The sequence below is a fragment of the Simochromis diagramma genome, unplaced genomic scaffold (genome assembly GCF_900408965.1).
Source record: "Simochromis diagramma unplaced genomic scaffold, fSimDia1.1 OVJJ01000097.1, whole genome shotgun sequence".
Classification (NCBI taxonomy): Eukaryota; Metazoa; Chordata; class Actinopteri; order Cichliformes; family Cichlidae; genus Simochromis; species Simochromis diagramma.
Window position 1 is genome coordinate 1,095,210 of NW_024387319.1, and position 26,025 is coordinate 1,121,234.

The 26,025-nt window shown below is 42.2% G+C and overlaps 1 protein-coding gene across 1 annotated transcript in view; it reads right to left on the reverse strand.

Annotated features, from left to right (window-relative positions):
• The window catches only part of LOC120717254 (sodium channel protein type 2 subunit alpha-like), a 218,048-nt gene that overhangs the window by 94,117 nt on the left and 97,906 nt on the right, over positions 1-26,025 (reverse strand). The window contains exon 9 of the mRNA XM_040005166.1: positions 19,984-20,047. Within this exon, the coding sequence (XP_039861100.1) occupies positions 19,984-20,047 (64 nt within the window). The remainder of the gene's footprint in view (positions 1-19,983; positions 20,048-26,025) is intronic.

A 26,025-nucleotide genomic window follows, 5' to 3' on the forward strand; every position in this document is an offset into this window, starting at 1 on the left:
TTTGACTTTGATCGGGTTTAAGGAGAAAACTGTTTTAACAAAGGTTATGGTTTGGGAAATCTCAAATAGATGTGCACACATACATAAAAGGTTGGAAAAGGTTAAGATTTCTGGTAAGAGAACCTTTCTGGTTCCCATTTGTAGCCCAAGTTCGATTGACAAATTTGTTATTTTATTATTGATTTTATCTCTATTACTTTTCATTTATTTTCTAATTGCTCTTGATTTAATTGAATCCTGTTTTACTTAAGCCAGAGCTTCCCAAAGTGTGGGGCCCGCCCCCTACGGGGGGCGCAGTATGAAAAGGGGAAAAAAGACCCAAAAGGGGGGGGGGCGCGAACATTTTTCTGGTAAAACAAAGGGGGGCCTAGCAAAAAAGTTTGGGAACCACTGACTTAAGCCATGAATTGTTTTTAAAAATCTTTATGTCAAGTTTATGTTATCGTCTTGGAAGTCATCTGTTAAGACCTCAGACTCCAATAAGCGTGATTGAAATATTATTTTTGCGCTGCACACTGGATATGTGGAAGGTAACAGAACACAACCTAAAATGTCAAAATAATATAACTTCAAGCTAATAAAAGATGTAGTTGTAAACTGCTTTGTGTTATTGTGTATTATGTTATGAACGGTATATGCAGTGTTTAGACTGGTAGGCGGGCCTGTGGCAGTTTTGTGTCTCGGGTCTGCAGTGATGATAATCCATCCACCTTCAGAGGCCATCAGGAGACTCGATGATGGGTTGCTAGACTTCCCCTCTCAAGAGAACCTTCACTCTCTCAGATATACACTGTTAGGTGTAACTGTTGCTGTTCTTTGTCAAATCTCTTGCATACAATATAATAAAGCCTCTTTAATACAACAGTTCAGTTAAGATTTTTGTGGAGCGACTGTATTTATGGTTAAATTAATCTGTTCTGGCCACAAAGCAAATTCAGCTCCACTTATGCTGCTACAACCACAGTGGAGACACTTAATTAACAACTGCTTCTCCTCCTAATGACAAAAAAGACACAACTCACTCTTTATCGCTTGTTTTCTGCCAAGCTTTACATTTGTTCATAATTATTTGGTGGTAGAGAGGCAGAGGAGGATGAATAAACTGGATCAAATTAAAAGCCAGCTACTTACAGACAACACTCAGTTATAAGAACAACCCACACTGGAAGAATAAAATGAACTTTATTGATCCCTAAGGGCAGAATTAGGTCAAGGCAGCAGTGGAAACACAGGCGTAGGCTGAAGAACCAGGCGAGATGGAGTCAAAGAACATTAATTAAAATACAATACCAAGAAAAATATGACCTACTGGGATGGAAACGGCAATAACACTGCTGGGATTTCTGCAGACTTTCTTTGAAAAAGGCATTTTTTCTTCCAAGAAGTGACCAACAGCACACAGTCCAAACACAAAAGGACAGGTGACACCTGAGCTGAGCACAAATAAAACTGTCAGCAGACAGCTGCGTGTGAACACACCCACCGGATGAAAAACAGCATCAGAGTCGACACCGTGACCTTCTCTTCCAGCCTACGTTCAACTCCCTCAGACAAGATAATGCCGACCATCTTGATCATGACCCCTCATGTCAGCTGTGCTGATGGACCAAACCCTCCCACCACACACACACTGAATCATGGGTAACCAGAGGACAAACAAGAAAAAAGGGACAGCGATAGCAGCTCTCCTTACTCAGGGAGAAGTTGGGTTTTGTAGGATTGTGAGTGTGTATGGTATAACTCAAACAAAGAAACCTAAAACCACAGGTGGCATCAAATTTGTGCTTTGAATGTGATGTTCCAGCTGTGATTGCGTCTGATAATACATTTCATACATTTTCTTGCTTATCTAAAATGGCTTTGGAAACATGTGCTTAGGTGTGTGCAATCAGAGCCTGCTCAGATAAGCTCAGTAGATTACAAACGGACTAGAAATGGAAGCTACAAAATCTACATAACTATATCCTCCTGAGAACTGAGGAAAACTTTTGCATGATTTCCTTCCTCTTTGGAGCTAAAAGAGGCCACCCAAACACATTTTATATAAATGGAAAGCCCAGGATGTCCTCTGTTTAGTACACCAGGACCAGGAGTAGGGGTAGCTCAAATAAGTTAAAAGATATAGACCAAAAACAAATACATAAATGAATACGGAGGATATGCAGATATTAGTTTATAGAGAGAAGAAATTAATGATAATTTAAATTCTAGTTCACTTCAATTCAGTTCATTTAAACAGCGCCAAATCAAAAACAAACAACAGTTGCCTCAAGTCGCTTTATAAGATAAGGATGAAAACTCTACAATAATACAGAGAAAACGGGGCAAATGCTTTGGCAACAGTGGGGAGGAAGACCTTGTTTTGAACAGGAAGAACCCTCCAGCACAAAGAGGCTCACAGACAGGCGGCCATCGGCCATGTCTGGTTGGGGTAAGGGGAGTAAGGCAGGATAAAAACAACACTGAAGGACCACTTAATTTAACACACAATTTAATTATCTACTTGTGTCTCTATGTTTGAAATTCAACATGCTTTCCACCGAGAATGAATCTCAAATTTTAAAACTGTCAAATAAAGCTCGTCAGATATCGCCACAAACAACACATTTTAGCAACCAAGGATATTCAGGGCACACTCAGCCAGCTCTCACGGGCACTGGGAAAAATCCCCAGTGGCAAGACATTTTAATTCAGTTGGCCATGATGTGTTAAGTTAAGTTTCTAAGGTGTAGAAACCTTTTCTTTAAAAAAAATTGGTTCTTCAGCCTCATTTTAAATACCCAACCTTTAAGTAAAGTACATGAACCTGTTACATGAAAGTCAGTCAAAGTCTTCCTGTAATAAGTCTCCTGGACACGACTCTAAAGTACAAAGGTGTAGATGCTAAAGTCCAGTTGGACTAAACACATGAAATAACCATTTACAACCATCAAAAAGGCAGTTAGGCTACGTTCACACTGCAGGCAAAAGCGCATTAAATCAGATTTTTTTGACCCTATGCGACCCATCTATCCCATCATGGTGTGACAGTGTGAACGGCACAAATCCGATATTTTTAAATCCGATCTGGGTCACTTTCGTATGTGGTGCTGAATCCGATAAATATCTGATGTTTTAGAAAGCGACTGCTGTTTGATGGTCATATCGCATTAAATCCGTCTTTTACGTCACTGACACAAGACAGACGCCAATTATCAGCGCCGGAGAAGACATCGTGAACGCTTCCTGGACATCCAGGGTAGATGTCAGTGAAACTGTTGGGAAGACAACGTTGGAGAAACGTGAACATTTTATTTGTACTGTATAATCTGCAGATTCTGACAGAAATCTGCAGCTATCCTTTGAAGCACCGCTCCTCTAAAACAGCAATAAGGATCATTATTAGGTTATTTACATTATTATGTAAATAACCTAATAACTTAAAGCAAAAACTGGGAAACGTGAAGTCTGAAGTTTTTTTATTAAGGGCCATCAGTCAAACAATAGTTTGCTCTGGGTCTGAACAGAGCGCGTTGTGTGTGAAGTCTTCTTTTGCGCATGCGGGCCGCTTTGAGCGTTCACACTGGAGCGCGTTTGCTGTCGCATTTTAATTGTAGTGTGAACAAGCAGACAAAAAAATCGGATTTGATCAAAAAATTGGAATTGAGCTTTAAGACCTGCAGAGTGAACGTAGCCTAAGACCCCCACAGCATCTAATAGTACTTTAGAGGCTACGCTGAAGGAGCAAAAACATAAGCACATGTATCACATGTTACCAACCACCACAACACCTGCGAAGAACCACAGCAGCACCGGCCACATTAGGCAACGTAAATATCCTGTTAGTGCTGAGAACAAACTGAGGGAACAAATGTTCGTCACTTCCTTCCATAATCTACGATAGTCATATTTCACACAGCGCTAAGATTTCTGGGCGACAAAGCAACACACATTTGATTGTTTATAAATATGACAGATAGAAAGTTATTTTTATAAAAAGAACCACAACTGGACGATAAGCCTGGTATCAAAATAAAAGGAGCTTTCATATGTGCTATAACTTATTTGATGGTTAAATAAAACAATGACAAAAGTCATTTTGGTTTTAGATCCTGTACTTACAGAGTTAGGAGGGCTGAAAAATATCTGGAAAATTAGTTTAAAGCGGTCCAAGTTCGGAGTACTTCGATATATAACTTCGATACTATAACTGTGAATACTCATAGTATTAAGATAAAACATTACATTTTATTTAATATACTTTATATCAAAGAGGCAGTGCTACACCCTAAACATAATTACAAATTAAGTTGTCCAATGAAGTGTCCAAAAAATGTCTTTAAATATCTCATAACTGAGGATTTTTACAGCTTATAGTGACATGAAGCGGAGGAGAGGCTGTAGCTGTGGCTGGTGAGCTAGTTATAACCTTTTTATAAGAGCACAGCATACATTAAATATAGTTTTTTTTCATAAATACAATCCACGTTGCATTAATCGGACCAATATTTTGGGAGTGGAAGAAGAAGCAGTAATAATAGTTTATTTGCTTTGTATCCAACGCAGATCAAACAGTTCTGCTGCACAGATAAAGGAGCGGGTTTCATCAAAGTTCTTTTTCTTTGTACCGAGGAACTGAGAGTGCTTTAGTGCTGCCTCTTATCAGCACACACACACACACACAAAGACACACTCTCTCAGTTATCTCCCCGTGGACCAGCGTTTAGGTGGTGGAAGCCTCTTTTGTGTCTTTGGCTAAACATTGGACAGATGTCACATTCACAGCCTCCCGGAGAGCTCATAACTCAAACCAAACACACCCACAGCAGACGGAGGGAGGCAGAAACACACACTCACACGGGCACTCAGACAAAATCAACCTGCATTCTGAAAACTGTTCTCAATACTGTACTTGAGTTATTGATCAGTGCAGCTTTTAACATAATGTTTTAACCATTTATATCAGAAAGAGAGTGCACTGAGAGCTTTATGGCATGTGCAACATTCAGTCACTCTCTCACACACACACACACACGCACACACAGGTGAAGATGGAGGTGTATCACCAATTGCCAACAAACACACACAGATGCAGAGTTGGAAATGCATCGGCAGAAATTAATGCTAAACTAATTTAATGGAACACACAGAGTTGTGCGGCAGAGACATGGCTACCACCAGCAGTGAACGCTAGGCTAATGGAATGATGAATATCAGCTATATGACGCAGTGTATTCCAGGAAATTCAACCCCCCCGGCAGCTATTTCCTCAGACTTGGGTCAAGCCATATTTCTCGCTAACTGCTCCGATGACAGCAGAGTCTCTCTAAGAGGAAGCTGGGTCAATGATGATTAAAGCCATACACCTCCACCTTTTGAATTTGCTTTTGTGTTTTCTGGTCACATTATGGGGCAAATAAGAGGCTCGAGCTGTTTTCAAGGTTTAATGAGAAAACAGCTTCTCGCCACAGCTGGATTTTCTTATTGGGGACTGCAGGCACGTGAGGCTGAAGTAGATCTGAGTTTCTCATTGGGCAGAATAACATCCAGGTATTTTTTTTAACACTTACTGGATTTCCTCCTCTTCTGCTACCTTCTCCAGCTCTTCTGCAGATGATACCGAGTGACCTCAGAGACATATTCTCTCCAGTGTGCCCTGCATCTTCCCCGAGCTTCCACCAATCTGTTAATGCTTCAAAAACCTCAAGATTAACAATGGCTAACACTGAGCAGTGCTGATTTTCTAACACTGGAAAATAACTCAAAATGTTAGAAATATTCCAGTGTTAGAAAATCAGCACTGCTCAGTGTTAGTCTTATCTTACTGTTAATCTTACAATACACTGTACTAGGTTAATTTTAACACATTATTAACACTAGTGTCATAACTCAGTGTTAATTTAACACTGGAGATTTTGCTGTGTACCAACACGTATTCCTATTAATGTGTGTTAACGACAAACAAAAGGACTTTTTTGGATAATTCACTGAAATCCCCCAAATCATATTCTTATAGCAAACAGTAAGAGCTCTCACTAATGTCGACTTAGATGTCAGATTAGATTTGATCTGAGGAGACTATACACCTGAGATGTGACATTTTGTTCCTGTCCAAAAGCAAAAAAAAGACCAAACGTCCCTGTTATGGCCCTGGCCATGGCTGTATCCCAATTCAGGGTCTGCAGCCTTAAAGTACGCATTTCAAGGCCGATTACATCACAGCGGCGCGCCGAAGGCTGTCCCAATTCAAAGGCTGCTCGAAATGCGGCCCTGAAATGCGTCCTTCATTTCCCTGAATTTTAAGGCTGTGGCAGTGTAGACTTCGTGGCCCAACATATCCCAGAATGCATAGCGTGGCGGTGGGTGTGGATAAATTTGCAGAAAAAAACGGCGGATGAGGGGCGGCCGAAGAGTAAACTTTAAGTACTGAATATTATGTCACTTATTTATGTGCAAATGTTTAATAACGAAGAACATTAAAACATTACTGTTGGCCACATGTCGGCAAAGTTATGTGACATTAGTGACGTTTGTACTAACTTGGTTTTAAAGTCTTTACTTTAAAATATACGCTGTTCAATAGCTGAGCTTAATCTTACAGAGAATGATCAAAGCTCATGTAGAAACAAACAAATGAACAAAAGATTTTCTCCTTCATCTCTGTCAAACAAAGCTGTATGACACGTTTCCAGTGGTTAGTATCATGGTTGCTAGGCAACCTGGGCAGCGCGACGGAGGCTAGACCGTCCCATTTCACAAGCCTCGCACTTCCGGCCTTAGCGGTCTTTGAGTACGCGGCCCTTGAGGATCGTTGAGGCTGCGTACTTTAAGGCTGCAGACCCTGAATTGGGATACAGCCCATAATGTGCTTTGGTGGCTGTTTCTTGTTCTGTGTCTTTAAGTCTCTGCAGGTCCCTGATTGGATAAGCTGACGGCTGCTGATTGGTCCCCTATTCATGCAGTTGCTTTCAAAATTCCTCACCAGCAGTTGTCCTGGGGCAGCAGCAGACCTGACCCTGGCCTCCAAACGCTGTGATATTTGTGATTCTCGTGACCTATTGAGCTTGTATATAGTGTGTAAATTAGCCTTCACTTGTAAATAGCACCTTGTAAATAGTCACTGAAGCCGAAGGGGCGAGCTGCCCTGTTGTTTTCTGTATTGTTTCCTCCTGTTTATTCAGTTAGGGAGTTAGGCATAGCATTTGTCTTTTGTTTGTTCTTTTCATCACGTAGGGTTTAGGTAGCACCTCCTTGACTGATTAAGCTGGTTTTGTTTGTTATTTTGGCCTTTGTTCACCCCGGAGTCACGCTTCAGTTTAGACAATAAACCACTGTTCACGAAGAAATTGGTTTTCCCTCTGTGTAGGGTTTTGGGGACCAGGGCGGGGTCAATCCTTTTCAACTCTGTTATGTTCCTGTACCCCTAGAATGGGGCGTAACAGTCCCTTTTTGTTCTTGACTATGAATCCTGGGAAGTGGAAGAATAGCCGTGGCTGAAGTCTTCACCACAGTTACCCGTATTGCATTTCTAAAGAGGAACATGTCAAGCTGTAATGATCAATGTATTGTACATTTTTAAATGTCATTTTTAGCACGAATCCCAAAATTGGGCTTATGTTGGCGCTCCATCCGTGAAACCAAAGGGATTTATTGTTTCTTGTAGTGTACATTTCTTTATTTCATCTGTGTCATATCTTTAAAATCAAATGTGTCATCATAGTAACTGAAGATGGTGAAGAAGAAAAGGTCAGAGTCTTATCTTGCAAGTTGTCTCCTCTGCTCACGAGCTTTGGTTGGCGACCAAAACAATGAGATCACCACCACAATCAGCCAAGATTTCCTTCCTTCCCGATGAGTCTCTGTTCACCCTTAGAGAGGAGGTGAGGAGCTCTGAGCTCTGAGCAGATTGCCGTTCCTTCGTGTTCCAAAGCAGTCTGTTAAACCTGAACCGATCAGGACGCCTCCTGGACGGCTCCCTGTGGAGTCCACCTGGGATGCAATCCAGAACACTCTCTGGGTATTTTAAATCCCATCCGGCCTGGGAATGAGCTGAAGGACACGGAGGACATCTGGGCTTTAAAAGAAGCAGCTGAAGATGGATGGATCATCCAGACAAAAAACACTTGAAGAACTCTGACCCATGCATAAATAATATGCAGTTTTTTGTCTGTCTGAAAGATGTTTCATCCCTTTCTCAGAAATAAGACAGCAATTATGCTGAAAATAAGGTTAAACTTAGAGGGAAAAAGGATTTGACTGCACTTAGAGCTGCAATGACGGCATTTACCAAATCCCTAAAGACTTCTCCATCGTGCTTATCTTAAAAGATATTACATTGAATGTACAGTGGCAGTGTGCAGGCTCAAGATGGAACTTATGAAAGGAGTTAAAACGATACTTGAGTGCATACAAACAGGATATTTCCTCTTTGAGGATTCTGGACGTTACTTCAAAAACTTGTTTTTTGTATTTTGTTTTTTTTCCATGAAAATGTTGGCTTAAATCTTCCTGTGACTGTGAACACACTCATTACTGCCTGAAATGTGAAAATGATTAACTGACAGGTGAAAACGAGCATCCAGATCCAAGCGGGACTGGTTGGATGCGGTTCTGCTGAATCCTCAGAGCAGCAGAAGCAGGAGAATCAGGCTGCCTCAGATCACTTCCTCCCAGCACAAACCCACTTCCTCCCAATGACCTCATGGGTCACATGCTACATGCCATCGAGCTCCAGTGACAAGAATAAGCTAATTAGCATCTGTAACGAGGCAGCCCGTTGGGTCGGCTGTCATTCTGCATCTTAGCTGTCTGCTGCTGTCGGTCGGGGCTTTGCAGGCATGTCAGATGGACTGCACTCACATATTTTACCACATTTTCTTCTTAAAACATTTACAGTCATAGCTTGGAGACTTTTTTGTGATGGTTTTCAGCACTAATTAAAGGCAATACGTCTGAACCCAGTCATGATTGGCTTCCCTCTCTAAAGAATGACTGAAATCTGTCCAATCGACGAGTTTCTGCTCAGCGGGATTACCTCGTTTGAATTCCAGTTTATCCGTCATTCATGTATTTCATTTCAGCTCCGAACAGAAAGAGATTTATCTGCAGAACATCACTCTGACTGTGAGCCAGAGGAAATGAAAAACTGTGGACAACTACCAGGCCTAATTCGCAACATTCATTATTCTATAACAGCACTGAGACACAGCTCGGAGCCGACTCTAGACTTGGATTTGATGTGACACAACATCAGCATTAAGAGCAGAAGGAGTTTCTTTAAGTAGACATTGACCATGGCAAGATAAACACGATACATCTAATTTGTTTTTAGAAGTTTTATACTTGATTTTAAGATTTTACTGATCTTGTTTCACTAGCTGGGACCACATCCTCAGAAACGATGAGCGAAGAGGGTTGAGGAAGTATGAACTGGTGCTGCGGTTTGGGAAAGGCCTCGAAGAGGACTGGCGATGGCTCCCGGGCGGGGCAGATCCCCACGTACTAACGAGAAATGAATGAAAGAAGGGAGGAGAAGAGAGGGGAAAAGGGGGGTAAGGGTGGGGCATGGAAATGAGAACAACGGGTATTGGAGAAGGGGGCATTTATAGTCTGAGGTCAGAAGGGGCGTGAAGGAGGAGTGGTCCCGGTCCTGAAATTGTAGAGATTTCTCACAAGTCCAATTCCATTGCTTCCTAACATGGCTAGTTACTTAGTTAAATGAGCTGATGCAAAGCAAAATTGGGGGTTTTCAAGGTCGCTTTTCATCAAATACTATCCCTCTTCTTACTCCTGGCACAGACGGTTTACAACTCGACTGCGATTTACTCTAAGTTGGAGACCATAAAGTAAAAATCAAAAAATTTCCAGCAACATAAACCAAGAAAAAAAAATCTTATGAAAATAGCATGCAGAATAGCATTAACGCATCAGGATAATCCATCTTTCCACTTCAATGGGGGATCCCAAGGTGTCCCACGGCCAGATCGGCCATATATAACTTCTCCATTTGGTTCGTAGTCCATCCCAGAGTCTCCTACATTTCAGCCATACCTGCAAAACATCTGAAAGGAGGCAACCAGGAGGCATGCTAACCAGATCTCACTCTGAGTTCCCTCCGAATGTCGAGCTCCTCATTCTACCTCTAAGTCCACGCATCCTATGGAGGAAGCTCATTTCAGCCGTTTGTATTTGTGACCTTACTGGTACAATGCCCACATTACTGCTCACACCTCAGCAATCAGGTCTACCTCACCACTAACAGATAAGATCCCAAGATCTTTCATTTCCCTTGCTTAGTGCAAGAACACCCATCCCAGAGGGAACACTTCATAGTTGTAGTTTATAGTTTGGAGGTGCTGCCTTTCATCCCAGCTGTTTCACGCCCGGATGAAGCACGAGACGAGTTATATCACAAACAGTTTAACTTAAAAATCACTTAAAATGACACACAAACTTATTAAGATGCCAAAAATAATATCCTAGCGCCCGCAGTTGGTCCGTTTCTTTTTATAAAAAAAGGCGAATGTGGACTTGGCATTAATTAGCACAAGGTGTACTTTATCCACGGACTCATACAAGTTGTACTGTGTGCAGTATCGCATTAATACAAACAGAGGGCTGATAAACTTTAATGCAATAGTTTCAGCTTGCAAAAACTTTTCTGAACATGCACTTAGACTATGATTGCAAACAATAATTCTATCAAACATGCCTGCAAATCTGATACCTGGAACTAATGGAGAAGAAGAGTCGGACAGTGCTCCGTGGGTTTAAGCACTTAACATCAGCCGATAAATCCAATAAACCTTCGTGTATACCCTCATCATCCTCAGCGTAACTTCCCCCCCCTTTCATGTAATCAGATATTTCATATGTTTGTATGCTTGTAACCTTGCCCCCGAGGCCAGCAGCGTTCCCAGCCTAACCCGACCAGATGCTGTGAAGAGTGAGGTCGGCACGGCATCTCCAGAGCAGAGCCGAGGGTGTGACGCAGGGAGAGAGCGGCGTGAAAGAGCCTCCAGCTCTGCTTATAAGACACAGCTTTTTCTGTGTCTCACACTTTTTATTACAGTTTTACACATTTCGCTTATTGCTTGAAAGTGTAAAACATCAGAGCCAATCAGAACCAAGCCCGAAAACAAAATGGCCCCTCAGCCTGACAATTGCCTTCTACCCCAATACTGCGCAGCCCTGACAAATGCTCTGCGCTTGTCTGATGAAGTGCCTGTGACTCTGTTGCAGCTGGTTGTAGGAGTCACAATGTGTATGTCAGACTGGGTTAGCTCAGTGACCTTTGCCCTCAGGCTCAGCGAATCAGCATCATGCGCGAGCGGAGCAGCTTCAGCACAGAAAGCAGACAACACAGCGATCAACATTGCTACCGTGACCGCTCGCTCCCTCCTCCAGCTCTCTCTCTGATAACTCGCCCGTTGACTCGTTTTGTGCCCACAGAAAAGCTTCCAATCTCAAAACCAGCACAGAAAACATCACAGAAAGCGCGTGTTCATGTAGAAAGGTAAATATGGACTCCCAGGCTGTGGTAAAGAGAGGAATAAATGACTGGTGACACGTTTATTTGAACAGACTAAAGTGCAATCACAGAACATTCAGCTCCAACGTTAAAACAAGGTGACAGGTGATGTGAATATGGCTCATCGTCTCTGCTCGCGCTGCTGGTGCTAAAAAAACGGAGGAATATTCAATATGTGAAGAGCTAGTGCTGCTGCTAGCCAATCAGATCACACTATGCAAATATCCTGAGCATGCAAGGTCATCATTGCTCAAAATAAGAAGAAGGTGGTCATTGCGAGGAGTCACCATGTTGCCTAGGGGTGCAACGATACTCGTATCGATATTGAACCGTTCGATACGGTGCTTTCGGTTCGGTACGCATATGTATCGAACAATACAAAATTTTTAATTTATTTTATCAACTTTCCTTCTGACTATGCTGTCTGTGTTGAGCGCTCAGTGGATCTGCTCTCGACAGTGCAGCCTAGGCGGAGTAGTCGAACGCAGATTCACTGAGTGCAGGGCAAGCTAGCAAGACAGGAGCTAAGCTCTCCTTGCAACATGGCAAATTGAACCTCCCCCACCCTCATTCAGATCTGGCATTTGGAACTATTTTGGTTTTCATGTGACGTATGACCCTGAAGGTAAGCGCGTCATGGACTAAAGTAAAACAGTATGTCGGATGTGCCACGCAATGCTCAATTACATGGGTGGGAACTAGTGTGTTAGCGCAGTTAGCTCGTTAACGTGTTGACACCGTCCAGCCCCACGCACGGGGTGATCCGCGGTAGCTCGTTAACGGAGATTTGCCGTGTTGTGGTGTTAACGTCATTTCAGGTTTACGCTGACAGCACTAGTGGGAACACAACGAATATGACTGCACATTTACGCCGACATCATCCTAGTGCAAAGACAAGTGGAAGCAGACAAAAACAACAAGCACGCATGCTACAAACTTTACCCGAGTCATTTAGACAGCCGTTAGCACATGATTCTCCTTATGGGGACCTGATATGTTTAATATGCTGCTGAGAATATAGCCCAGAAGAAGCGTATAGTATAGCTTTTATTTTGGAAAGAGCCATTTCTCTGTAATAAACTCTCTTTTCCAAAGATGAGCGATTTCTCCATCAGATAGATTTATTTTTTTTATTACTTTGTTGTTTCAGCAACATTAAATTTAAAAACTGTATTTTTGAGTTAAAATATACATTTATAATTTTAATAAATGACAAATTAAAAAGGCATGAACATTTTTTTTGTATCGAAAAAATATCGAACCGTGACACCAAAGTATCGAACCGAACCGAACCGTGAATTCTGTGTATCTTTGCACCCCTAATGTTGCCTTATGAGATGTTTAAGTGGTCGATTTGTTGATCGTACTAACAAAGGTACTCCTCTCAAACATGAAACGCTGCCCTTACTCAGGAGTCTCAGTGTCAGGAAGGTGGGTCTCTTTTATAACCTGGTTCTATCACCATAGCAACTACTGCTGAACACATAACCTGGGCTACAGCACCTCATGGGTTCAGAGTTTCAGTTATCAGTGCCACATTTCACTGACTGCTGTAAGATGTATTCCATTAGCAGATAATATATATACACTTACACCCTGCTGAGCTGAGCATGAGTGAATGAATGAATGAATCCATGCAGCGCAAACTCAATCCACTGCGTAGCTGTGCAAAGTGACAAGAATCAGGTGCAAAACACAAACACGGCAGTTTGCTTCCTGTCACCTGATGGACAAACCAGGTGATGAATGCCAGCAGCACCTCTACCTAACATGGGCTTCAACCCTTTTTTCCCCTTTTATTTAAACGAACACCAAAGGACACCTTGCGTAGGGACAACAACAGGCCAGTTCGGGATGAGAATGCTTTGTTAGCTTGACAAACAGGATAAGGGAAACTTCCCTACCCTCCTAACTCCTCAGATGCAGCAAGCCGCACGGATTCACTGTGTTTTTATAATATTATGTTGGAGTTTTAAGCTCTGTTCAACTTCACCTTCTGCACCCGGGTCACCTCCTTCCCGTGCTTGTTTTCACTCATTTATGTTTTCTATCCTCTTTTCTTCCTTTCATTTCTTTTTTGATGATCCACCTCATCATCCTTACCTCTCACTGTCCTATCTTCTCTTCCTCCTCCTCATCTTTCTTTCTCCCCACGTGTCTTTTATTCTTTTACCTCCTTACTTTTCTCCTTTTCCTTCATTCTACTTCCTCTCTCTTGTTTCTCTCTGTGGATCTAAAAGATGTTTCTTTGCCTGGTTCTACTGAACACATCTCTCTGCCTCTCTCTCCTCACCTTATGTTTGTTTATCTCTTATTCCTTCTCTTCACATGCTTTCTCTCTCTCCCTCTGTTATCTTCTCTGCTTTGCCTTGCCCTCGTTCGTCTTCCTATCCCTCTGTTTTCTCTTCTCCTCCCCCTCCCGTCTCATCTAATAGCCTTCTGTCCATCTCCTCCCTCGTTTATCTTCTGCCCTCTGTATCTTCTCCTCTTTCTTTCCCTCCACCCATCCTCCTTTCTGCTTCACTTCTCCTGCACCATCTCATCTTCCTCCCCTCCTCCTCATCGGGCTCATGCCATAGTATGTTTCTGTTTACTTCCTGTTTCACTTGCCTCCTAGTCCTGTTTGCATCTTTAGATGAGTTTCAAATAACGTGGTCAGTTAGCTTCAGGCTAACCGTCTCCCCAGAGGAACAGCTACTTGGAGTTGGGTGATGGTCTATTTCTCTCTGTCTCTCACACACACACACACACACACACACACACACACACACACACACACACACACACACACACACACACACACACACAGTACTGTCATAGCTGTGTCACTCAGTGTCCTGCTCTCAGCGTGGTCAGACGCTTCTCCTTTCTGACATGTCACACAACAGTCCAGCACACGACACCAGCAGCAAGATCCAAACACACGATGAGACACGCTCATACCATCTCATCACGCTGAGGCAGGATCGAAGAGCAGCAACATGAAAAATGAAGCCAATGAGGAAGTGACAAAAACTGCACTTCCTCTACTGTCCACTTGAGGCTGCCTTCAGCTGTGAGTCAGTCCTTATAGGCTCTAATGTTAAAATGTCTCAGCAGAAATAATCATGTTTACGGCCTGATATGTGAAAAAAATCCCTGCTTTAGCCTGCAGGGCTAATTTCCTCCAACACATTAACTGTGCAGGGGTTTTATTCACTCATGCATTCAGATTTCTCTAAGGTGTAAAGTTAGTGGGTGCTACGACTCACAGGAGTCACAGGTGGATGGTGACAGCCTGTGCGTTACAGCCTGCCTGCAATATCTGTGCTTCTGTTTGAGTGAGTGAATTTTTCTTCATTAGCATTAATTAGCAGATCAGCAGATGTGCTGTGCACACGTATGAATGCAGCTTCCTGATCAGTACCAGCTAATGCAGCTTGCTTACATTAGCTGGTAGCTTCACAGTCCAGCCTCTTGTCTAAATATGGTCACTTCTGAGTCCCAAGGAGTCTCGACTAAGGACACATTGACACTTGGAGGTATCACACACAACTTCAGTAATTATTAGCAACTAATGAAAGGTTTGGAAATTACAAACATGAGATTTCACTTTAGACTTTTTATTTTAAACAAGAAAAAGGCCAAAAATGGAGCCAGAAAGTTCAGCAGGAGCTACAGCTGACGCGACAACATTGCTCTAATGAGATTATCCAACAACCTTTCCCATATTGGAAGAGAAACAGTAAAACAAGCAGATATTGTGTATGAGTGAAATGAGACCTAAAATATAACTGTTGGTAATGGAGAGATTGGTTGTTTCTTTCCATTTCCTTTGCAAACTGGTGATTTTCTTTCTGTGGTGCCCAGAAAAGCCTACTCCACATGCAGTAGCTAACATGTTTCTATCAGCCTCCATCCATCTTCAGTCAAAAAGCAGAATTTCTCACTGAGGTCTCAAAGTGCAAGAGGAAGAAATAAGTCAAAGATTCAACTTTAAAATATGAGAATGCGGTCTGGAGCCAAATGACAGAAAATAGGAGGTAATTTAAGATGCATTCATAGCGGGATGATGAAGTTACTATAAGCTAACATGCACGGGTTCTGCAAAAGCATAAATGTTTCTAAAGATGGAGTGTCTACTGCCACCGAGCACGTTTTTACTTTAGCTAAGGACAGTTTAGTGAGAAAATCTTTGCATTTTGTCTCCTTCCACTGAAATTTAACCCCACCAGCAGATCATTTCTGCCTCCGTCTGAGAAAAATATTTGCAGAACTAAAGACTCAGCCTGCTGTTTATTTGGACTCTCAGGTGAGACGGGAACAAAATGAAGCCCAATCTCATTCCCTCTTTGTTGTTTACATCCTCAAACAGCTCGAAACAGTCAGCCAAAGTATGAAAAATCATCAGACAGATTCGAATGTGAAGAACATTCAATAAAGTGATAACTAAAGGTTGTGAGGGACAAACTGCTATGCTGCATGATTGACAGGAAAGTAAAGAGAGATTGATGTTTTCAGCTCTTCGTCGTGATGAAGCAAAAGCTTTTCACACATGCATTTTTAGCCCCAAGCTCAGCTGAACCTCAGGATGCAGAAAACTGGAAACTGCAGCCGAAGGTCATATACTGGGGGTGATGGATGATTTTGCACATGGTTAAAGTGGGACTTTTAATGTGACAAGCAAACAAAGGCATACATTTACAAATAATAATAATAATAATAATAATAAACATATGGGAAACAATGAATATAGATAAATGTCATAAAGCCTGATCCGTCGCCACCTCACCAAAACCTAGCCCATGATTGTGATGCTGCTCTGATGGGTGATGCTTACATCACATCATTAACCCGCTCACAGCAGCGTACGCTGTGTCCCTTCAGTTCAGGCACCCACACCACTGGAAAAAAATTATATAAACAAGAGACCATCTTGCAACTGCATACACCAACAATGAAGCCCATCAACACAGCAAGCAAAAATGCTACTGACTTCTAAAAAGTGCCAATCAGCACTTAGTGAAATGACCCTAATGACCTAGTGCGCCAACTGTAATATTTCCTGAGCCAAACCAACTTGTGCTCCAACTTTAACCAAACACCTGGAACAAAACACAAACTACAGTTTTGGGATAAATCCACTTAAGACTACCCCCTGACACCAGACTGCTACCACCCTCACATGAGGATACCCCCGTGAGCTATAATGTTTATGCCCCAATCATACAGGCCCAAAGACTTCAACTTCCAGTCGCTACAGGAAAAAAATCTTGATTTCTTGGCAAATGATTGCTTGAGGTTGACGGCAGTCACCAGATAAATTCCCCACAAAGAGGGTGTTGCCCCCAAAACCTCTTTGGGAGTGTTTCGGGTGTTAGGGACCTGCAAATGAGCCAAGTGCTAGTGAAATTTGAAAAAGTATGATGCAAGCTGGAATAGAGGCCTTTCAAAGTAAAAGTTTAGAGCTAAGGCACAAGTTTCACTTTGAAACCAAACGGTCTCAGTTTCCAGTTTGTGTTTTTTTCTCAGAAACCAGCAGCTGCAAGGTAGGAGAAAAATATTGTCCCCGAGTCTGTGTGACTGGGACCTTACTACGCTAGCAACTGGATAAAGGTAAGACCAATTTATCATTATCAGGAAGTGAAGTCTTTCCGACTTCCGGTGCCCCCCGTGAGTGGCAGCCTGTTACAGCAGCTCCGCTCATTCTGAGCTTCTTTCGTATCTCCTCTTTACTTTCTCTTAATTTTTTGTAACTAAAGTTTAAGCAGTTAGATTCTGCAATCATGGACTACCGTTTTGTGCTAGTCTTGGTTGTCTTTCTCTTTTTTTTCCACACCATTTTTTACCCGTGTTTGGGAACCCAGCACATGGATGCTTTGTTTACAGCAGGGATCAGCTGTTAGCACTTCGTCCCACAGCAGTGCTGCCGGCGGACAGACACGAAATTCCCAGTGAGCTGAGGAAGAAAAGACGTGGGTGTCGTGCTGGGAGGGAGCGCTGTCGCCCGAGAAGGAGACGTTATAGACCATCTCTCCCTTCTGTAATCACTGGAAATGTAACATCGCTGTCCAATAAGATGGATGAGCTCATGTCGCTAACCTGGTCACAGGGGGAATACCAGCGATGTAGCATTGTTTTGCTAACGGAGTCCTGGCTAACACCGCTAACTCCGGACACGAGCGTGATGCTACCGGTGGCTCTGACATTCCACCTGATGAAGACCCTGGAGCGGTTGGTCCTGACTCAGCTTCGGCGCCTGGTGGGCTCATCACTGGACCCACTTCAGTTTGCCTACCAGCCTGGCATCGGAGCGGATGATGGCATCATTCACCTCGTGCATCGTTCCCTCGCTCACCTGGAGACCGCTGGGAGCACTGTGAGAATCATGTTCTTTGATTTCTCCAGTGCCTTTAACACCATTCTTCCCACGGTTCTAAAGGACAAGCTGGAGAACTCAGGAGTGGACCATCACCTCACAACCTGGATCCTGGACTACCTCACTGACCGACCACAGTATGTGAGGACTCAGGGCTGTGTGTCGGACAGGGTCACCTGCAGTACGGGGGCCCCACAGGGAACGGTCCTGGCTCCGTTCCTCTTCACCATCTACACTGCAGACGTCTCCCACAACTCCATCCAGTGCTTCCTGCAGAAGTGCTCTGACGACTCTGTAATAGTCGGCCTCATCACTGATGTGGACGACAGGGAGTACAGAGAACTGACCCAAGACATTGTGGACAGGTGCCAGCTGAACTACCTCCAGATCAACACTAATAAAACCAAGGAGCTGGTGGTAGACTTCCCCATTCACAAACATCCTCCACTGCAACCACTGAACATCCAAGGTATGGACATTGAGGCCGTGGACATCTACAGGTACCTTGGTGTTCATCTGAACAACAAACTGGACTGGACTCATAATTCAGACGCCCTCGACAGGAGAGGGCAGAGCAGGCTGTACCTGCTGCAGAGACTCAGGTCTTTTGGAGTGGAGGGCCCACTCCTGAAGACCTTCTATGACTCTGTGGTGGCCTCAGCCAGCTTTTACGGTGTGGTCTGCTGGTGCGGCAGCATCTCTGCTGGGGACAGGAAGAGACTGAACAGGTCGATCCGAAGGGCCAGCTCTGTTCTAGGATGCCCTCTGGACCCAGTGGAGGTGGTGAGTGACAGGAGAATGGTGGCTAAGCTGTGATCCCTGTTGGACAACATCTCCCACCCCATGCAGGAGACTCTGACAGCACTGAGCAGCTCCTTCAGTGGCTGCGGCACCCACGGTGTGGGACGGAGAGATTTCGCAGGTCTTTCCTCCCCACTGCTGTCAGACTCCACAACAAAGACTTCAACTGATCAAACACATCCACACATGTGCAATAGTAATAAGTTCAATACTCTTTCTGGCAATGTTGTATTATACTCATATTGTATATAGCATTTGTATTCTATTTTATTCTAATCAATTGTATATAGTATTTTATTTAATTTTATTCTATCCTATTGTGTACAGTATCTTATTGATATCTTATTCCAGTGCTTTTCTCTAATTTTTCTATGCAACTTTGCACTGTCCACTGCTGTAACAAACATTTCCCACGCGTGGGACTAATAAAGGTTATCTTATCTTATCATGTCCTGCCACCAAACACACACAGCTTGTTACTGAATTTTGGGCAATAATCCAACAGTTCTTACCTAATGTGTGAAAATAAGTGTTAAGGACCTGACCATCCAGATATTCTGTAAATCTGACTTTCTCATTAGCCATCGCAGAGCTGTGTTTGCTCTGCTGGTAAACAACAGAGTCGTTGGATATTAAACCAATGAGGGAGTCCTCATTTGTGTGCTGTTGTCTCCGCATGTCAACTTTCTGAGTAAATTACAGTGTCAGTGTCACTGTTTCATTGCTGACATTTATTGCTCCAATCCAGCTTTGCTGTGAGTCAGTGGTCAGTCACCATATGCATGTATGCAGCCTATATTTTCTGGATGTTTTCAGAGATGATTATGCTTTCATACAACAATATTATATTTATCCATCTTCATATCAGAAAACATTTCACAGCATTTATTATTCATACTGCTCTTCTTCATATGGGTTGTGAAAAAATTACAACCCAACACATGTCACATCATCTCCACAGCACCCCCCCCCCCCCCCCCCCCCTCCATGGAGCTTCTTCCCAAGGCTCTGTCTGAAGTAACGCATCGCTCCTCAGAACATCTTGAAACTGTGCTACATTTATCTGCTATGACTGGCAAACCAACAAGGGGAACATCTCTGTAACCCCCAAGTGGTTACAGAGGGAAACCAAACAACTGTCTGTTAAAACTCTCTTTTAAACTTCAGGCGTTACCAGGCTCAGGGTGAGTGGCCCTGACTGGTTCAGTGGTTTGTAATCACACTCAGTGTAACCATGAACTTCAGAATCAAATCACACCCAGGCAAATCCACGTCTCCCACCTTCACAGCGGAACAAGAGAAACTGTTGACTCACCCTGCGTCGCTGCTGTTCCCACAGATTAAGGCATCCTTGGCTCCCTCCACCTTGTAGAAGTTGTCTAAAATTAAAAAAAAAAAAAAAGGAAGGAGGTGAGATTTAAATCTGAAACTAGCTTTTGGAGAATTCTCCTCTTCCTCACCCCCTTTCCCCCCCTACTGAGCCACATAGGTGTTTTCAGTCATCATGTTGATCAGGCTTCTCCTCAGGACTACGTGGGCGTTCGCTGACATGTCCCTCTTCCTCCTGTGTGCACTGCACAGGAACTCCTCTTCATCGTTCTTACCTGATAGAGACTGCACTAGCTGAGATGTAATGAGGATGAATAATACAGTGAAGGATGATACTGTACTTAAGGCTTGCGAGACCTTTACAGCAAGAGACAAACCTTTGCAGAAAGAATATTAAACTTTTTTGTGAAGCTAGTTTCAGCCATGTGTTCACAGAGGAAAAACAAACGTCAGACTGTATAAAAACTGGGTTTGTAATTGTGCTAAAGTATGAGATATTTTTAAGAATGTGTTGTGTCGTCTCCTGTTGGAGGGAAATGGTGATGTTGAAGCTGCTAAATGGAATTCAGGGACCATTTATTTTGTAATTTAGACCAGTCTTATTCCTAATGTGGCATGTCAGAATATTTTTGGTGCTTGTCATCAGTCGAGGTTGATTTCCCCGAACCCTAAAGTGGACCTGCTCTGCTGTTCTTAATTTCCTGCCATACACTGTACTGTTAAAATGATGGATGCTCATAGTAAATATGTGAAACTGTTACATAATGACGTCAGAATACACAGAAATAAGCCCTATGAGCCAAAACTTCATGCTTCTCTAAATGCTCAGTTTCAGCATGCAGCAACTTACAGGTTGGAAAAATGAAGCCAACAAGGAAGTGCCAAAAAACTGCAATTTCTCTAACGTCCACTTGAAACGCCAGCAGTGACTCAATGCCCACAGACTGCCATGTTAATGTTACAGCAGAAATAAACAGGTTACAATCTGATACAAAAATGGCTTTGTCACCTATGCATAGTTTCTCATTTCATGACGACTCTTACCTCCGTGAATTTTATTATAACGCCACCTGGATACTAGTATTAGGGGCGTGGTCACTCTTCCTGACAGAGGTCATCTATGTTTAGCATGTCCTTTATGTTTCCATGTTTTCTTTGTTTCATTTATGTCTGCTCATTTCCGTTTTTCCTGTTTTGCTTTTGATTTGATTGAATTTTCTCTTTCTTCTTGTTTTGAGTTTTATTGTTTTGATCATCTTCACCTGTGTTTTGTTCCCCGCCGGTCTCCACCCCTCTGTCCTCCAAGTATATGAATGTCTTCTCCTTTGTTTTGTTTGAGTCTGTTGTTCACCATCATGCTTGTCCTGGTTTCTAACCTGTTCCCTGTTTGTTTCCATGGACCTCAGTTTAGTTCTTTCTTCCTTCTGTTCGGACACACTTTATCCTGCCTATTCTCTGCACAGGTTTGTTTTTTTTATATCTGTTCAATATAACTTCTTACTGGATCATGGATTTGGATTCCTATCTCACTACATTAGACATATTATAGTCATTTTAATGTTTGTCTGGAACAGCTCTCTCTTGCAAATGAGACATTGGGTTTCAGTGGGACTACTTGTAAAAATAAAGATTAAATTCCACTTGAAAATAGATGAAATATGTTCATTTAAAATCATAACATTCCAAAAGTCAACATGTGGCGACACGACATCTACATCGGTCTCTTATATTCCACCTCTGTGTCATGTTTATTTATTTATTTAATTATTTTTGATACTGCACAACATTAGTTAATCATTTTGAAATCACTTTTGTCAGGTAACCATGAGAACTGAGGTCACAAAAACCAATGAGCTGCATGATTAATCTGCACACATTTATCCACATCTGTGCTACAATAAGCTAGCTCCTCATAAAAACTTGAAATGTTCAAACTTCATCAGGATTCAGGTGAGCTCCGTCAACTCGTCCTGACTGTTTTGTGTCGGTGGAAGTTTGTGCTCACCTCCCACTCACTTCTGTCTGTCTGTGTTACAGCACGATCAATAAACTCATCAAACTCAGATTGTGTGTTTTGGCGTGGTTAGACAGAGTCTGAGCGGGAGGTGGTAAAACCATAACCATTACAGCAAACACAGTTTGCTGAGCAGTTATTCAACACTTAGATCTGACCACAAGCCATTTCCAAGTACATTAATACACTTTAACGTCATCACATGAAGTACTTCGGGTGTTCCTTTGTGCCAGACACGCTTGAGAACAAAAGTATCCGTCATAACAAGCTCAAAAGCTTTTAATGCAAGTCTGCAGGAGGAAAACAAGCACTTCTTAACTTTAGCTGTGGTTTGAGGATACAGCAGTCCCTCCTGACGATGGAATTAATGTATTTAACCTTTACCATTCCTCTTCTAAACAAGAGGACTCACTGAAGAACATAGCTTAGAAATATCTGTGAGCTTGAGGAATCAAACAAACCCTTAAAAAAATAACATAATGTTGGTGCCAAGTAGATAAGTGTTATACAAACACATGGATTAGCCACAGGGACCCGCTGATTTGTAAAGTACCAGACTGAAGCCTCAACTATAGCTTTGCCACTGCCATCTGTCCTAGAAGCGTCATGGTCCTGGGTGACCCAGCGTTTAGAGTTTATCTGTATGATGAGGATGATTTAAGTTCAAGCTTTGTACAGTTTAGTCTTGAGTTTAGTTCTTTTAGTCTCTCTGAGTTTATTTGTATTTCAGATTCATTGTTCTTGTCTGTTAAGTTCCTTTTGTGTCTTTGTCTCATCCCTGTGTCTTCTCTGAGAGTCAGTCATGTGCTTTATTTATGTCCTCTGTCATGTCTCTGTTTATTCCCTCTATGTGTCATGTTGGTTCTTCCTTCTGTTCATGCATGCCTCGCTCTCTCCATCTTTCTCCTCTGCCATGTCAGTCTTCCATGTGTCCTATTGTCTTCCCACGTCAAGTTGTGTGTCTTAGTCTGCGTCTCAGTGGGTTTTCTGTCTTATTTTGATAGTCCTTGGCTCATATGCTTGTGTTTAGTTTTGCTTCCCCTGGCTCTGTGTCTAATTGTTCCAGCTGTGTTTCCCAGCCGTCTCTACTGTACTAATCACCTGTCTGTGTATATTGTGTCAGTTTTTCTTTGTCTTTTGGCAGAACGTCAGTTCACCTCCCCCCATATTCACAGTGGATTTTCCCAGTCTAGTTTTGGTTAGTGCAAGCCTTCATTGCCCTTTATTTTTGTATCATTGTCTGATCTTCTATCAGCCCTTAATAAACAGCTTGCATTTTGTTAAGATCAAGTTCTGTCTGCTTTTGGGTCCTCTCCTCAGAAATGTGACAAGAATGTTGTAGAAAATTCTAGAATTTCACTCACCAAATCTGGAACACAGCCTTTTTTGACAATCTTTTAAAACAAGTGAATGCACAGTCGTGTTATTTGTCAGATTGTTGCATTAAAAATACTTCCAAAAGGCACCAACAGTACAAACATGCTCAGCTAGCAGCCACCTGAATTGAACTGAATTGAACTTAGAAATACAAAAATCATCCCGGATACAGTTCCTATAAAGACAAACTAGCTAGAGACCAAAACTGATGTTTGCCATATGCTGTAAACATGCTTATTTCTGCTGGGAGTCTATGAAGACTGACTCACTTTTGAATCCAGGTTCAAGTGGGCATTAGAGGAACTGCAGGTCCTTGCAGGTCTGTCAGCAGCAGCTCCTACATTTTTACTGTTTTCAAATGCAAGACAAAGACCAAAATCTTCGATAAAATCCCAACAAACAGCATTCAGAGCTTTCACACAAGAGAAACAAGGGGTGTGGTGGAGAAAGAAGGTGCACTGCTGTTCACACACTCCTAACATAGACAGTGTCATTAAACTGGACTCATATTTTAATTTTCACCAGCAAATTCTGGATATAAACCACTTCATTGCAAACAGAATCACTGTTATCAGACAGGTAATGTAAAATTACAAAGCGCTTTCCCTTGAGTTCCTATTAAAAACTCAACAACTGCATTTTAACAAGTACAATTTTCCTTTTTTTAAACCGTAAACCACGCTGACAGCACTGACCTTTGAGGGAATGTGGACCTGGGGAGCCACAGATGGAGAATGCCATTTTATTAGTAGCTTCATTCCATCAAATTTTACCTTACCCTCTTTGCTGTGCTGATACAATTTCACACAACCCACAATAGACAGACACTCTTGCAAAACCCAGCAGTACAGTAGTCAGCATGTCCCCTGCACCAACAGTTTAACAAAGAGCACAAATTCGTTTTGCCATTCTGGTTTTTGCTGTTGCACGAAAGGTAAGTGTCACAGTAAACCTGTGTCTGTAGAATATGTCATGGAAAGCGATATTTCAGCATGAAACCAAGGCCAAACATCTGAAAATGTGATGTCCTCGTTTTATTTTGCGCCACATCAAGTCTACAGAGGTAGTTTTTGTTTGGTCATTAATGCAAATATCTAATCAGCCAATCACAAGACAGCAACTGAATGCATTTATGTGGACATGGTCAAGACGACTTACTGAAGTTATAACTGAGCATCAGTTGGAGCGTGGCATGGTGACTGGTGCCAGACAGCCTGGTCTGAGTATTTCAGAACCTGCTGATCTGCTGACATTTTCCCACATAACCACCTCTATGATGGCACAAAGAAAAAAATCAGCTAGAGTCAGTTTTCTGGGGGGAAAATGCACCATGTCTGACCCTTTGGACACACGGCTGGCTTTAGGTTGTTTACATTTTCATTGCTTAAACAGGAAAACCATTTTGTTGTTGGGGTTTGGTGGTTTGCTTGTCTGGAAACATATATCAGAGTAGCAGCAGTTGTACTTTTATTGTGAAAAGCTGCTCCTCTGCGAGCCGAGCAGGGAAACTGTGCTGTGAGTAACTCTGTAGAGAAATAGTGACCTTAAATGCTGGCTTGACATTTTCATCCATTTGCCTTACGAGAACAACTGTACAGGATGCTCATCTTTTATTCAACACATAATTCAGACCACACTCATTTAACTCTGGCCATTAAAAGCGATTACATAACATTGCAAAAGAAAGGACTAAACAGGAGGTCATTTTCTTCAATCCAGTCCCACAGCCAAAGGTGTAACACCTGTGTTTGTTTCACAGCATTAGGCTTCACAGTTCTGACGTACCACAGGTTTTGTTTTTCATATTCTCTGCTGGCTTATGTAACAGCTTTTATTTTTTATGTTACTGAATTCCACCAATTTTTTCATTAGTTTTGTTATTTTACTTTCACCTCCACTTGTAAGTATCGATCAAAGCGTTTGAAAACCATTTTAGTTTTTCTGGAATGAAAATTTCTAAAACTGAACTAACTAGAAAAAAATACTGTAGTTGTAGAATTCGAAATAAGAAATATGTTTAGTTCATTGTCAGGTTAAATTTTCTGCAAAATCAGCCCGATTAAATTTCTTTACATCTTTTTTGAGAGTGTGATATTTACGTGAGTGCAAATGAAGCATTTGTATTGTACTACCTGTTCTGAACGTCTTACATTTTGCTGCCGACAAACAGAACCCATGTTATTTAAAATAAAATCACCAAATTATAATAAGGGTGACTGTATGTGGATGTGGTTAAAATAGGCTTGTGAACACGCAGAAGGTGAGCCCTGCAGGTCGTTCCTGGTGTGTGAATTATTCATATTATTTTGTTTGATGAAAACAAACATTTATTCTGTAAGTTCTTTAAAAGTGAATAATGTGCCATCAAAGCACCAACCACTAATATTGGCAAAGTACTAAGTACTAGCCACAAATAGCCACAAATGTTCACATCTTCAAATGTGTTTACATCATAGCGATCTGTCAGGACAAGCAAGGCAAGCAGTGCTTTCCCTGTGAAATCCAAATATAGGCAATTAACACGTACCAAAGGCAAATCATTTCTCTCTTTGCAGCTCCAAACATTCTACCATCGCCTATTTAAATTAATTCTGTAAATTATCACCATTATGTGGCCTCAGTTTTCCGTGGAAGCTA